Here is a 13,235-nt window from a genome sequence, read left to right on the forward strand (position 1 = left end):
CGCATCGGTGAATGAATATCAAGTAGGTATGTGCTCGTTGATTATACTGTTTATACATAGATTTTGTCACAAATTCCCACATCCTTTAAAGTCATCAAGCCGGCTGGATATTTAGCGGTATACCGCAAACGTAAAAACGCTTATAAGTCCTCCCGCTTTTAAGTCCCTTGGTTATAGGCCCATCTACCTGTAAACATAATGTTACTTCCGATTATAAGGCTTCCGGAAATATTACTGTTTTGAGCCACCTTAAGTCCCTCCGCTTATAAGCCCGACCACAAGCGGCAATGTACGATACTCAATTCCTTTTTTGGCAATGCTGTTAAACATTGTTAAATACATTAAATGAAATTAAGTTTTGGTCTTCCCCAGAACACTGTAGCATTCAAAGTTTCAAATTAATTGTAAAAGAACGAAAAAAATCAATTTACGAAAACGAGTTTGCTACTTAGAAGAAAAGATGAAACAAGTACATATTGTGATTGAAGTGTTTTTCGTGTACCATTGTCTTTAACCGGCTGTACGGTCAAATTTCCAAGTTTCCCATCTTCATAGAGTGCTTTGAAAATAACAGCAAACTGCTTTGGTTCAACGCTTTGACGATATACTATAGTCAAATCTGCCAACACACTTCCATTTCTGAAATCAAAAGGTTTCATATTTAGTTTACTTTTCTTGGACCAAACTAAATTTGTTTAGCGCCCTGTCTCTAATAAGATGCCTAATAAGCCCCCTCTCGTGAGATACCAAAAGTAAATTAGAGCCCTGGGCGCTAAATCCAATTCACTATAGTATGGAGTGATGTTCTCTTCAGGCATACTTAAGCACTTGAAATTTGTTTTATTCGTTGGAATTACTCAACCAGTATGTGGTAGTGTTAGAATGTGTAATGGAGATATTTAAAAATATCTAACTACTAACCTAAATTGATGGCACTGGACATTCCGCAGGTAGCTCGACTCTTGTCCATACAGTAGGAACACCTACACAGGAAGATGAGTGATATATTTGAAAAACAGTCGTACAAATATGTATGCTGTCTTGCATTTTGAATACATGCTTTAATTTGCCATAATGGCGACATCTATAGTACTATCATGATCACATTCAACCTATTATGGCCACAAACACTTGAAAATGAGAACTTAAAGAGCTAATCTGTCTTGATATAATTATCAAATTCTTTTCGGATGCCTCTCTGCCAGATACTTCATTTGGATGCGCTTATCAAAAGAAAATGTCCCTCCTATAGAGGGGGTTTCGTCGATATCTAAAATTGACGCGAGAAAACAGAAGCTGTAGCAGAAAGCATGGTATTATCGAGACTACATCATGTGATCTAAGGTTCTACTAAGATAATGAACCTTACATTCTGTTGAATGGTTCTGGCCAAGATCTTGAAGTTGTCGCTTTCTGGATCAGAAAGATTCCTGTTCCATTTCACGTCGCTGAGACGAACCGTCAAGTTTACTGGTACAACTAGATAACAAACAAAATGTTTACAGTTCTATTAAAAAGGACATTATTTATTGTAATATCATGTTGTGTTAACACAATATGATATTGTTTCTAGGGCGCCCATTCCGATAAGCGCCCTCTTACAATGGGCGCCCTGTCTCTAATAAGAGGCCTAATAAGTCCCCTCCATTGAGCTACCAAAAGTAAATTAGAGCCCTGGGCGCTAAATCCAAGTACTACGGTATATGGCGTGATGTTCTCTTCAGGCATACTTAAGCACTAAAATGGAATATCCGATCTCTCAGTCTGGAAGGTTTCTTTGTATCTGACAGGGACATGTTTGGTTACAGCCATGATTATAATACGGTATTGGAACCGAGAAGAAAATGAACATACATGACCGTTTACTCACCTTCCTCCAATGTTCGAACGTTAATCGGAATGCTTGAGACGCCAAGACCTCGAGTGGAAACACTTTGTACCCAAACTCTGTAGTTAGCAAACTTTTCCAGGTTTTCAATCTTTATATTTCGTTTTGTTACGTTTATGTCATTTCTCGAAATCGTCTCATTTGGCTTGCTTGTTATGACATAAAAAACCCTGAGCAGTATAACGTCAGATTCCACCGGCACGGTGGTCCATTCCACCAGAATGGTTGTTGTACCCGTGGCATGCCCTGATATGTTTTGTGGAGGTTTTCCTGGAACTAGAAAATTTAAGAAAACAAACTGTTAGTGTTGAAAAATTTGATACGATCAAGATTGAGTTTTTTTTTGTTTTCCTGGATAGAACTGAAAAGTGACAACTTACTGTTGTCCCATATGGGTTGCACTGGTAAGTCACTAAAGAAGCCATTCCTGTATAGGGCCTGGTACAGAGTTATGAACAGTTTCATTTCCACGTATTGACCGAAGATAATTTCCATGTCAGCAACAACTTTACCACTGTCATTCCTAGAATAATCAACAAAGAGGCTGCCCATCGACATTCTCTAGCAACGTGTCCACCCTATTTAATACACATAGTTTTATTGAAACAAATTACGAGAAGATAGCATTCGACAAGAATTATTTCACAAATGATCTGGATTACTTCAGATTGCAATCAAATTGTATGGCCTGTCTAACATCACCAGTAGTTTCCACAAAACTTTGAAATGCTATTACTATAGTTACCATGCAAGGTACTAAAGATTGGATTACTCCCTATGATTCTCAAAGCTAATAAAGTAAACGTTATGTACTCGTGAACTTCTAACCATTTAGCCTGCGACTAAGGTTACCTAAAGCGGTGAATGACTATGTCGCGTAGATGAGTTTCGTTGTGATACATTTCTTCAACCTAAAAACAGAGACAATGAGATAATCTTTATGAATATGTCAGAGCTCAATCGAACAGCTTTCATAATTCTGCACAGTAAGTCGTTATAAACATGTTAACTGTTGTTTCTTCAGCTATGATGTTGTTTCTCGAAATACTCTGGTCGTTTTTTGTCCATTGCTCGTTTGGCGGTTAAACCAGTTGAGGTTTGAATCCCTTTGTCCTAGCCAACCGGTTGACCAAGAGATGTTTGGAAGTAATGTTGCAGTACAAATGACGAATACTTACGTTAATCTGTAATTGTTTTGACAGATTTGAGAAAGCATCTGAGGTTGTGTTTAAAAGATCAGCAGTCCAATTTTCGCCAGGCAGTCGGACTGTCGTGTTGATAGGAACAACTGAGCCAACATAAGAAGAGAAAACCAATTTGAATAACATTACCACGTATAATATTATACTTTATTATATGGCTTTGGCTTGTGGCCGATATAACGCGCGCTCTGATTGGTTAATTGTCACTGAATTGTAGGGCATTATTCTCCCGTAATGCCCCGGGCCGATTACGGATTACGCAAATTAGGAAGAGCCCGGCTCGGAAAATTCAAGCGGATTGAAACGATGAAAGCCGATTAAAAACAGTAAAAGAGGTAAATTTAATTCCGAGTAGCTAAAAGTTTAGGGATTTTTCCTTACTAAAATTCATATAGAAGTCGTTTTTGACTTACCGGTAACCTTGGCGAGCACTAGTGAAAAGCAATCAAAGTTTGCCGAGTGTTGAGTAAAGCTAAAATCGCTAAATGAAAAACACCATCGGCAGATGTGTCACGTATCCTGAGCAGAAAACCACGAAGAAACTTATAAGTTATCATCTTAGTCACAATAATTACCGAAATATTGAACTCCGTTTCAGTTCTCATCAAATAGATTCCCTCGCTTCAACACAAGAGAGTGAAAATCAGCTTCCAGGATCATCAGATGTCAACAATCGGGCGGTTTCTGTCGGTAGTAGTATTTCTGATACCTGCAGGAAGTTTTAGACGTTCACAAAACTTGAAAAGTTAATCCATAAATCCCAGAATGAAGAAGGCCAAGATATGTTGTCGAAAGCGAATGCGAAGATCGAGTTATTCTGAGCAGTGCATTCTGAAGCATTAGTATTTTGTTTCACCGAAAGGCCGTTGGTTTGGACTATTTTGAGCACTTTCTGTCTTTTCCATGTGCGTTGACGTTTTGCCACAAAAGTTGGAAAACCTCTCCCATCAAGTTGTGGCACCACGATACTAAAATACCTTTTTGAGGCTGGGACAATCATTTCTCCCGTGAGGAAATGTGCACTTTTAACGGAAGACGTAATACAGTGGTGAAGTTCACTGACTGTGTAGTTTTGCCCTGGGTTTGAGACGATGAATGAATCGGTAAACGCGCGCATCGCCGGATGTAAATTGACGACTTCCGCTCGAATAATTTTTTCTTTCCTTTAATTCATGAGCCATATAATAAACAACTTAATAACCTCGACCGTTCGGTCGTTACGGGAAAATCTCAAACCTCGGCCTACCGTATTGACCTCGCTGTCGCTCGGTCAATACGGCAAGGCCTCAGTTTGAGATTTTCCCGTAACGACCTCACTCTCGGTTATTAAGTAGTTAATACTGGAAACAGGATAATATGAAAACCAGAACAAAGTTATAAATGCCCTTCTATTTTCATCGAAGCGTTTGTTTCTTATTCAAAATTAACAAAAATAAACTATAATAAACTTTGAGAAAAATGATATCTTCATTCGGTAATAAAAATTCGAGCTTGATTTCGAATTATAAGTACTTAAAAGTTTAAGGTTTTTGAGCGGGTTACACTCTATGAGCTATGGTAACCTGATACTCAAGAATAAATGGATGACCATAAAATTATTCTACAGTGATTAGGTATTCGTTTGATACCACCATTGAAGCTTCAACAAAGTGGTGAAGTTGCCGGATCCAAAAAAGACTGAATGCTGGAAAGCCCCGGAAAGCCGCTTCCAGCCTCCTAACATACCTTCCTCCAAAGTTCGTATTTTGAAACGTTCACTTTCCACTCCCAGTCCTCGAGACGTAACACTCTTTATCCAGACAGTGTACCATGAGAATTTCTTTAATTTATCCAGTACAAGAAATCCTGCTGTAACGTTCGTGTCTTTAATGTTTTGCATTGTTGTATTTTCTTTAAGCTCATAAAACATCCGCAGAGCTTCGTTTGGAATTACTGGCTCGTAAGATGGCAATGAGAATTTCCATTTGATTAATAAGCTTGTTGGATTGATGGCTTCAACCGACATGTTTGTGGGAGGTTTTCCAGGAACTGTGTATTTAGAGAGAAAATGTTATATACATGTAGTTGGCAAAGGTCACAAATATGTATTCGGCAAACATGCAAAAATTTTGCAAATATGATAATAATAACCTTCTAAAACCAATATTCCTAACTTGATCTTATTGTGTTACAATCGATAGTGTCAACCAAAAGCGAATTTTAATTTAATATTAATTGATTTATACGTCTGGTTTATCAAAACGGTGTTAATAAAAACTTCACCCAGGTAGAGGGCTTTTTCTCTCTCCAAAGTATGCGATATAAAAATTGAGAGGAATTCAGAACAGTCAGTTATTCCCTCAATCTCTTAACTTCCTTTTTCTATTCTTCTATTTTTTCATCGCTTGGAGTGATTTTTAGGCGTTTTTGTCCAGCTCACATAAAACCAGTCATTGACAAATTTAATAGAAAAATACTGCAAAATGTTTACGCTTTAAATTAATTGCAATGAGGACTAACAGAATCGTAAAATTGGGTGATAAATCACCAGTTCGAATTGCACAACTGAATACTTACTGAAAGTGAAGAATGATCATCGCAGTTAATTTTCCAATTTAAGCAATTGGAAAGAAGACGCCTGAAAAAATCAGGGCTTCAACGGGATTCGAACCCGTGACCTCCGCGATACCGGTGCGATGCTCTACCAACTGAGCTATGAAGCCACACATTGGGAGCGAGGTCAATTAATTGAGTTCTTCCCGTGAGGAGTGAAATGATGTGAAGTTTATATGAAATAATTCATATATGAACTGCGGTAGTAGATGAAAGTGAAGAATGATCATCGCAGTTAATTTTCCAATTTAAGCAATTGGAAAGAAGAAGCCTGAAAAAATCAGGGCTTCAACGGGATTCGAACCCGTGACCTCCGCGATACCGGTGCGATGCTCTACCAACTGAGCTATGAAGCCGCACATTGGGAGCGAGGTCAATTAATTGAGTTCGTCTACTACCGCAGTTCATATTTGATTTATTTCATATAAACTTCACATGAATACTTACTGTTATCTGAGATAGGAGCCACTGTCATGTTTCCCAGAGTTCCATTTTCGTACAGCTCTTTGTACAACAGAATAAAAGCAGACATTTGAACGTCCTGGCCAAATGTAATTTCAACTTCTGCTGCGGTCTTTCCACTCTCATTTCTAAAATTTAAGACCAATACATTAACTCTTCTCAATTTGGCTAATTTTGTTTTCAAAGCTTAAGAACAAAAGAAATCGATTATTTCTATTATTGCTGGTTGTTTTTACACTATTCGCGCACCTTTTACAATTCGTTATTGTTGCAAAGATAAAACAGGTTGAAAACTCTCGCAAGATTACAGGTTAGTTGGTTGCAGATTAGAATGTGCATACTTACATAAGCTTGTGGCACTCCACTTTTCGTAACTGGACATTGTTTTCATACAAGAGGTAAACCTTAAAAAATAAAGCAACAACGACCTCGGAAATTAAAAATTCATAAGTCAAACACCACAAATTGTTTCCTTGCTATTGTTACCTGTCAAAATTCGTGTTAAAAAAGTTATATTGGTATTGTAAGTAACGTTTCTGTGTTCAGTGTATGTAATGCGTAGTATTGTTAACTAGTAAGTAATGTTAGTACTGTAAGTAGCGTTAGTATTGTAACCAATACTGCTAGTTATTGTAAATTGTAAGTAATGCTAGTGATATTAGTACTGAAAAATTGTAAAAAAAGAAAAGAAACTATTACCAGTCAAGTGAATAGGCCATTTCCGAATTACCCTAAGCCTCATTCTCAAAGTCTTGGTGCCTATCCTTTCATGATGAAAAAGAGATTTCATCCACTGCACAGGCAAATTAAACTCATTTTCATATGAATGGTTGAACACCACGCCTCGCTTTGATAGAGAGGCTAAAGGGAGCTCGGGCTATTTAATTTCATTGCATTGACATTGTACTTACATTTCGTTCAATCCTGGCTGTTACGTTATGGAAAGCGTCGCTGGTGCTATTAAGTTGAGCTTGAACCCAGGGGACATTCAACTGAATGGTTAGTTTCACCGAAATCACTTGAATGGATCAAAAAGTTCATTATTAGAATACTTAATGAAAGTGAAGAATAATCATCGCAGTAAATTTTCAATTTAAGCAATTGGAAAGAAGCCTGAGAAGCCTGGAAAAAAAAAAAATCAGGGCTTCAACGGAATGCGAACCCGTGACCTCCGCGATACCGGTGCGATGCTTTACCAACTGAGCTATGAAACCATACATTGGGAGCGACGTCAATTAATTGAGTTCAGTTAATTGAGTTCCCGTAAGGAGTGAAATGATGTGAAGTATATATGAAATAATTCATATTTAAACTGTAAATTAAAAAAAAAAAAAAAGAAAAAAAAATTTACTGCGATGATCATTCTTCACTTTCATCTACAACCGCAGTTCAAATATGAATTATTTCATATATACTTCACATTAGAATACTTAATGACAACATTATAATACGTGCTAAGTTTGGTCTTTATGCATTTATACATTACATGGAATTAGCGGTAAACTATTCACAAATATGTGTTATTTTGAGTTATACATTGCATGTGTGCCGCCATTCATGATTTATGACGTCACAACATTGAATATTTTGTTTTACAAAAGGCAACATTTTCCATGATTTAACAGCAGATTACCACATCGTTGTTCAGTCATTGACAATCTTTACTTATAAACAAGCCAGTAACTATCACCTTGTTCTAACGTCCTTCTTTTCACTGCTTTACTTTTTGGTCCAAGGCCACGCGCAGTTATCGTTTGTATCCAAATCAGGTAACACTCAAAATTTTCCATATCCTGTATGACGACGTTGCTGTTAGATTTGTTCACGTTTAACATTTTAACGTCAACATTTTCTTTATCATTGAAGGAATAAAAGACAAGGAATCCCAGCAAGGGAAATACTTCACATTTATCCGATTGTGGCGGATTCCAGTTGATAGCGATACGAGATGGACTCAATGCCAGTGAAGTTATGTTCGTTGGCGGTTTTCCTGGAACTTGATAGAAAAAAAAAAATCAAATCTAAGAACTCGGTGTTAAACGACACAGATGGATCTTGATATGAAAGTCAAGAAAGAGAGAGAGAGAGAGAGAGAGAGAGAGAGAGAGAGAGAGAGAGAGAGAGAGAGAGAGAGAGAGAGAGAGAGAGAGAGTTCTTTAAAAGGAGACACTAATAGACCATACTCGTATTCTTGATTTTTGACTGGAACTAGCTTGCAATAGAGGCTCAGGCGGGGGAATGTCATTAAAAGGAGATTAATTTCGTTTGTGTTTGAAAAATCTCTCTCCATTAGCCTCAGTTGCAAGCTAGTTCCAGTCCAATACCGAGAATGCGAATATGGTCTATTAAACCTCTACCTCTGCTCGTACATTATAATCAAGACCTTGGTCTATAACACATACTATTATCGCCAATCACTTCTATTTGTAGGTCTCCTAGCCTTTTCTGTTTGTAAAGTGCTTCATATATGCCAAAAAAATTCTCCATTCTGCTGCCTCCGTTGTAAGAAGCGTCGATGAAGACGATAGTTTCACTGCTGCGATTGCTGAGAAAAGAGAAATAAAGTTACATTCAACATCTTTCGGCATGAGGTTCTAAAACACCTGGTCTTGAGAAGGTTTCCAAACTTATCGTTATCATTTATTGATCACACATAAGGTTCACCTTTAACTTCAACACAAACTGTCATGAGTAAACGAAGCGGAAAGGGTTAGGCCATGATGCATTCAATGGGACATTTTGGCAAATTGACAGATCTTACGAAAGCAAGACTACCACGAAGACGTTTTAATACGATGATAAATTGTTGGTACAGTTATTCACAATCACGCGTTTAAATATTACGTTTTAAAAAATACAATAACATTTGAAAGTGACATTTGTAATCTCAAAAGAATTGCTATTGTTGACGATGCCCACTCCAATAAAACTACCTGAATTGTAAACTTGAGATATTCTTGTAAGATGATTCATTTTGATGAATAACTCTAACCTGTAGATAAGCAGAATAAACGTTGTTTCACTTTTATTCATACCTTAATTGTTTGGAATATTTTGTGAGCTAAGTAGAACTGCTTTGATATCTACATTTAGATAAAGGTTATTTCAAAAAGAACGCTTTACAATTTCTTTTCTGTCATGTCATATTGCATAGAATCAATGAAATAACACAACGACTTGGAGTTTCACAAGGTTTGAGATTTAGAAGATTTAGATTTAGAAGTGAATATATAACATAAACTATAATATTTGAATTGCAATTCCAAAAGTTTGATTTTAACATATTTATTTGGAATTTACACTTCAAACTTCTCTGTGGAAATCTCCTTTAATCTCTGTTGTAATAAAGAATGAATGCTTCTCTTACGAAAAATCTTTATCCTAACGAAGTATAAGGAAAGATCTCTAAATAGTGTAAATAGTGTAAGTAATATTCTATATCAAATTTTGTAAGTAATATAACCAATTAATAATTTGTAAAGTCAGCAATTTGTGCAATTGTTACTATTAAAAGTACAGTAGTTTCTTTTTTATTGCAGTTGTTATGTGCTCGAGTTAATTGTTTGATAGCAATGGACAATTCTCCCGTTGGTAGTGATAATGTTCATAAAGAATTTATTTTGTAAGTAGTGCGTTGCAAGTACGTTTGGAATGTTTTTCCTTTAGTGTAAGTATTTTTTTTTCTTTTTTCGTAACCGATTTGTGTTTAATAAAGTTCATTATTATTTTAAAAGTATATTTGAATTGCAGGTGAGTGATTTAGAATGAGGCTCTATTTTCTTAACTCATAGATTGCGTACATTCGAGGAGTAGTTACTTGCTAAGATTACTTTGGTTAAACGAGGCTAAAAAGTACAGTTATGACGATTAAATCGTTGTTACTTACGCTGTTTCTTATCAAAGATGACAAATTCGTGAAAACTGCACTGCTGCTATTCTCAAACTGAGCATCCCACGTCACGTTAGGAAGTAAAACGTCTAATTTGATAATGATGTCCGCTGACGCTGAAAATTGGAACAAAGAATGAAACCCACGAAATAAATACAATCAGTTTTCAAGTAAAAAATGTATCAATACAAAACTTCTTTTCGATATGCATAGGTATATAGTATTCATCTTCAGAGTATACTGAGAGAATACTTTGAGTGGGAAACTGGGGAAAGGCGATACTATACTCTACTACATTTTTAATTCGTAGATCTTTAGTAGCAAGAGACTTATGATGTTGCACACGAAAACGAAATGCTGCGGGTGAACTTACAGTCATCTAAACGTTTTTGGAACTCAATGAAATCACGAGCCAGGTTAGCTGATTCACATGCTGGTGAAAAACGTACTGTTTGTTTATTTTTTTAAGTTAACATTGGCAAGTTATGGCGACGAGGTATTTTAAAATATGTAAACTTCCATACCAAACCTTAGGCTCGTAAAGAAGGTCTATAAAAGGCAGGTAACAGAAGGAAGACATGAGACAAACGAACGAACGAACGAGGCAACTCCAAATTAGGTGTAAATGAAATTGTGAACTCTCCGTTTGGAATTCATTTAATGCTAGGTATAAGAGTATTTCAGTAACCTCTTACAGACCTTCGAAAATCACCCTTCTTTTCTAAATAGTATTGATAATAAAAATTACCTCGATATGGAGTTGTTACATTGAGAACTTGCGAGGAGAAACCAAATCCTTTTGACGTAACAGGTACGGCCCAAATGGTATATGTGGTGTTAGGTCGCAGTTGTGAGATATTAGCTTCTTCGTGGTGTTTATCGACTAGGATGCTGTGTGTTTTGTTGTCATTTGCCTGGTAGTTGACTTTAAGTCCCCACGTGTTTACGATTTGTTGGGTTTCCCCAGGGGACCATGACAATTGAAGAGTTGTTGGGTTAATAATGGTTACGTTCATATTTTCTGGTGGCTTACCTGGGACTAGAGAGGCAAAAAAGTCAGTCAGTTATAACGTTGAAATAAAAGACACGAACTGAGTTGCACATAAACTTACAAGCAATAAAACATCAACCCTTGTTGTACAGTCAAAACCATTTAACGACTAATGACATGTTTTTTCAAGACTATAGCAAAGTAGAAATTAATACACAGAAGAAGACGAATAAAAGCCAGTTAATTACAATATTTTGATCCTTACTTAAGACCAACGCCCAGTGTTTTAATGTAGTACATTAACATTTTCGAGATAATTCATGCAAAGATGAAGAAGAAATCAAAGGTCAGCAATTTAAACATACTTATTATAACTCCCTAGGGAAACAACAACTTGAATTTTCTACTCGCACATCAACAGGTCGTGCACATTGAAACCACGGCAAATTTGTGTGCAAATTTGCGTCAAGCAAATAATTTTTTCGCGGTTTGTTCCATTTTTGAGTTGGGGGGCATAACAAAACACTTAATGACTGGTCTCACGGGGGGGGGGGGGGGGGGGGTCTCGGGGAAACAAAACTCATTGTTTCCCTTAGGGCCAGTCATTAAGTGATTAAAAACTATACCAGGACCAGTTACTTTTTCCGTACAGGATTTAATTTTCGCGCGATGTCGAGAAGCCTTTAGACATACAGGACCCTCCAAATAACAGGATCCATTTTGCCATTTACTTACAACTTTTTTTATTTTTAAATTTAGTTAAATATGGTTTCTTTTGGTCCATTGTTTATTCACGGTTCAAAATGTTTTTTTATCGCACATATGATAATTCAGGGAGTTTTTCTGGACTTTTATTTGAGCAAATGCGTGACAGACGGAGTAACAGGGCAAGAATGTAAACTTTATCAAGTCAGTACTTACTCGTATCATTAATGACGTCGATTGGAAGCAAACCTAAATGCCGAGTTTCGTAAAGGGAACTGTAAAAATTGTCTATATGACGCATGTGGAACTCCTGAGAAAAGGTCAGACTAAATTCTGTAGCAACCAGGCTGCTGGTATTCCTATCCAAAATACAAACCAAACCAAAGTAAAATAACAACAAAGTTAGTACAATACGAACAAACCTAGCCATTAGTTTACTTGTTTATCTTAACAGATTGTTGGTGTTAACAGTTAACTTTACACGAAGAGAGAACAACGAGACAGTTTATTCCCGGCACAATTCTTTGATGAATCATTCTAAACTATTTTTGTGAATACACCTCTTTAGCTAGGGCGGTTTGTTTTCCCTTAGCAGACCGCATGATGATGCTCTTGAGAATTCTTGCTTTCAAATTTTAAAATAGTCGCATGTATATGAATGAATAATTTTAAGATGGATAAAGGAAAACTTCCCTAGAAAATATCACGTGGTCTACGATGGGAAAACAACCGCCCAAACTTAAGAGGTCTATTGCATAACGTGAAGGAAAGTGGTCAGGTCCATAAGCGAGGAACAAAATCCCTCATTTTTTGTCAGGGAATTTTTAATGTTCATCCTTAAAAAACGTGTGATTCACAAAAAGATTTACGGTGACAGAAGTATATCCGAGAAAGATAGCGTCTCGTTAACGCCGATTTTTTTGAAAAAAAGTTGAAATAAGTAACTATGTTACCTTAGTTGAAGTATTGTCACTTCAAGAAGAGATGCATTGTTATAGAAAGTTCGAAAAACCTGTAAGATAAACGATACAATTAGGAAAGGAAAATATTTCTAAGATCAAGAAAACACTGAACAGAAACAACTTACGTTTTGTTTTATACGGGAAGAAATGTTCATAAACTTGTGGCTGCTTGTGTTAATTAAACTAACTTTCCAGGACTCATTTGTAAGAAGTATCGTGACTTGAATACTGAGGTTATGGCTTCCTGAAATAAAAGATCAAGACAATGATAAAACAGGTAAATCATGTTGTTTGGAATATGAAAAAATCTGACATATGTAATGAGTTACTCCAAACATTTTTATACAAACCCGATGAGTCCTTGCTAGATACAGAAGAGTTTTGAATGGTTCTTAATGACTGGATGAAAGTAGGCGTCACAGACGATGAAGAGGAGATTGTTGCACATGGAAATGTTTCATTTGCTCCTGGAATAGAAGAAAAAAGTACAAACAAGAAGGAACTATTTCGACGCAGCAAAGCCGAAAAGATTACAGCACACATT

The 13,235-nt window shown here is 36.5% G+C and overlaps 1 protein-coding gene across 1 annotated transcript in view; it reads right to left on the reverse strand.

Moving 5' to 3' along the window:
- The window catches only part of LOC145477978 (uncharacterized), a 39,985-nt gene extending 27,037 nt beyond the window's left edge, over nucleotides 1–12,948 (reverse strand). Inside the window, exons 1-19 of the mRNA XM_081455860.1 lie at nucleotides 12,817–12,948; nucleotides 12,683–12,741; nucleotides 11,946–12,088; nucleotides 10,782–11,072; nucleotides 10,031–10,149; nucleotides 9,078–9,136; nucleotides 8,547–8,689; nucleotides 7,835–8,140; nucleotides 7,056–7,162; nucleotides 6,490–6,548; nucleotides 6,130–6,272; nucleotides 4,816–5,118; nucleotides 3,067–3,176; nucleotides 2,741–2,799; nucleotides 2,269–2,411; nucleotides 1,871–2,164; nucleotides 1,370–1,479; nucleotides 922–983; nucleotides 503–639 (exon numbers count right to left, since the gene is read on the reverse strand). Of these exons, the coding sequence (XP_081311986.1) occupies nucleotides 503–639; nucleotides 922–983; nucleotides 1,370–1,479; nucleotides 1,871–2,164; nucleotides 2,269–2,411; nucleotides 2,741–2,799; nucleotides 3,067–3,176; nucleotides 4,816–5,118; nucleotides 6,130–6,272; nucleotides 6,490–6,548; nucleotides 7,056–7,162; nucleotides 7,835–8,140; nucleotides 8,547–8,689; nucleotides 9,078–9,136; nucleotides 10,031–10,149; nucleotides 10,782–11,072; nucleotides 11,946–12,088; nucleotides 12,683–12,741; nucleotides 12,817–12,846 (2,677 nt within the window). The 5' untranslated portion in view covers nucleotides 12,847–12,948. The remainder of the gene's footprint in view (nucleotides 1–502; nucleotides 640–921; nucleotides 984–1,369; nucleotides 1,480–1,870; nucleotides 2,165–2,268; nucleotides 2,412–2,740; nucleotides 2,800–3,066; nucleotides 3,177–4,815; nucleotides 5,119–6,129; nucleotides 6,273–6,489; nucleotides 6,549–7,055; nucleotides 7,163–7,834; nucleotides 8,141–8,546; nucleotides 8,690–9,077; nucleotides 9,137–10,030; nucleotides 10,150–10,781; nucleotides 11,073–11,945; nucleotides 12,089–12,682; nucleotides 12,742–12,816) is intronic.
- Between the last annotated feature and the right edge of the window lie 287 nt (nucleotides 12,949–13,235).

Source organism: Orbicella franksi, chromosome 2 (assembly GCF_964199315.1).
Source record: "Orbicella franksi chromosome 2, jaOrbFran1.1, whole genome shotgun sequence".
Taxonomy (NCBI): domain Eukaryota; kingdom Metazoa; phylum Cnidaria; class Anthozoa; order Scleractinia; family Merulinidae; genus Orbicella; species Orbicella franksi.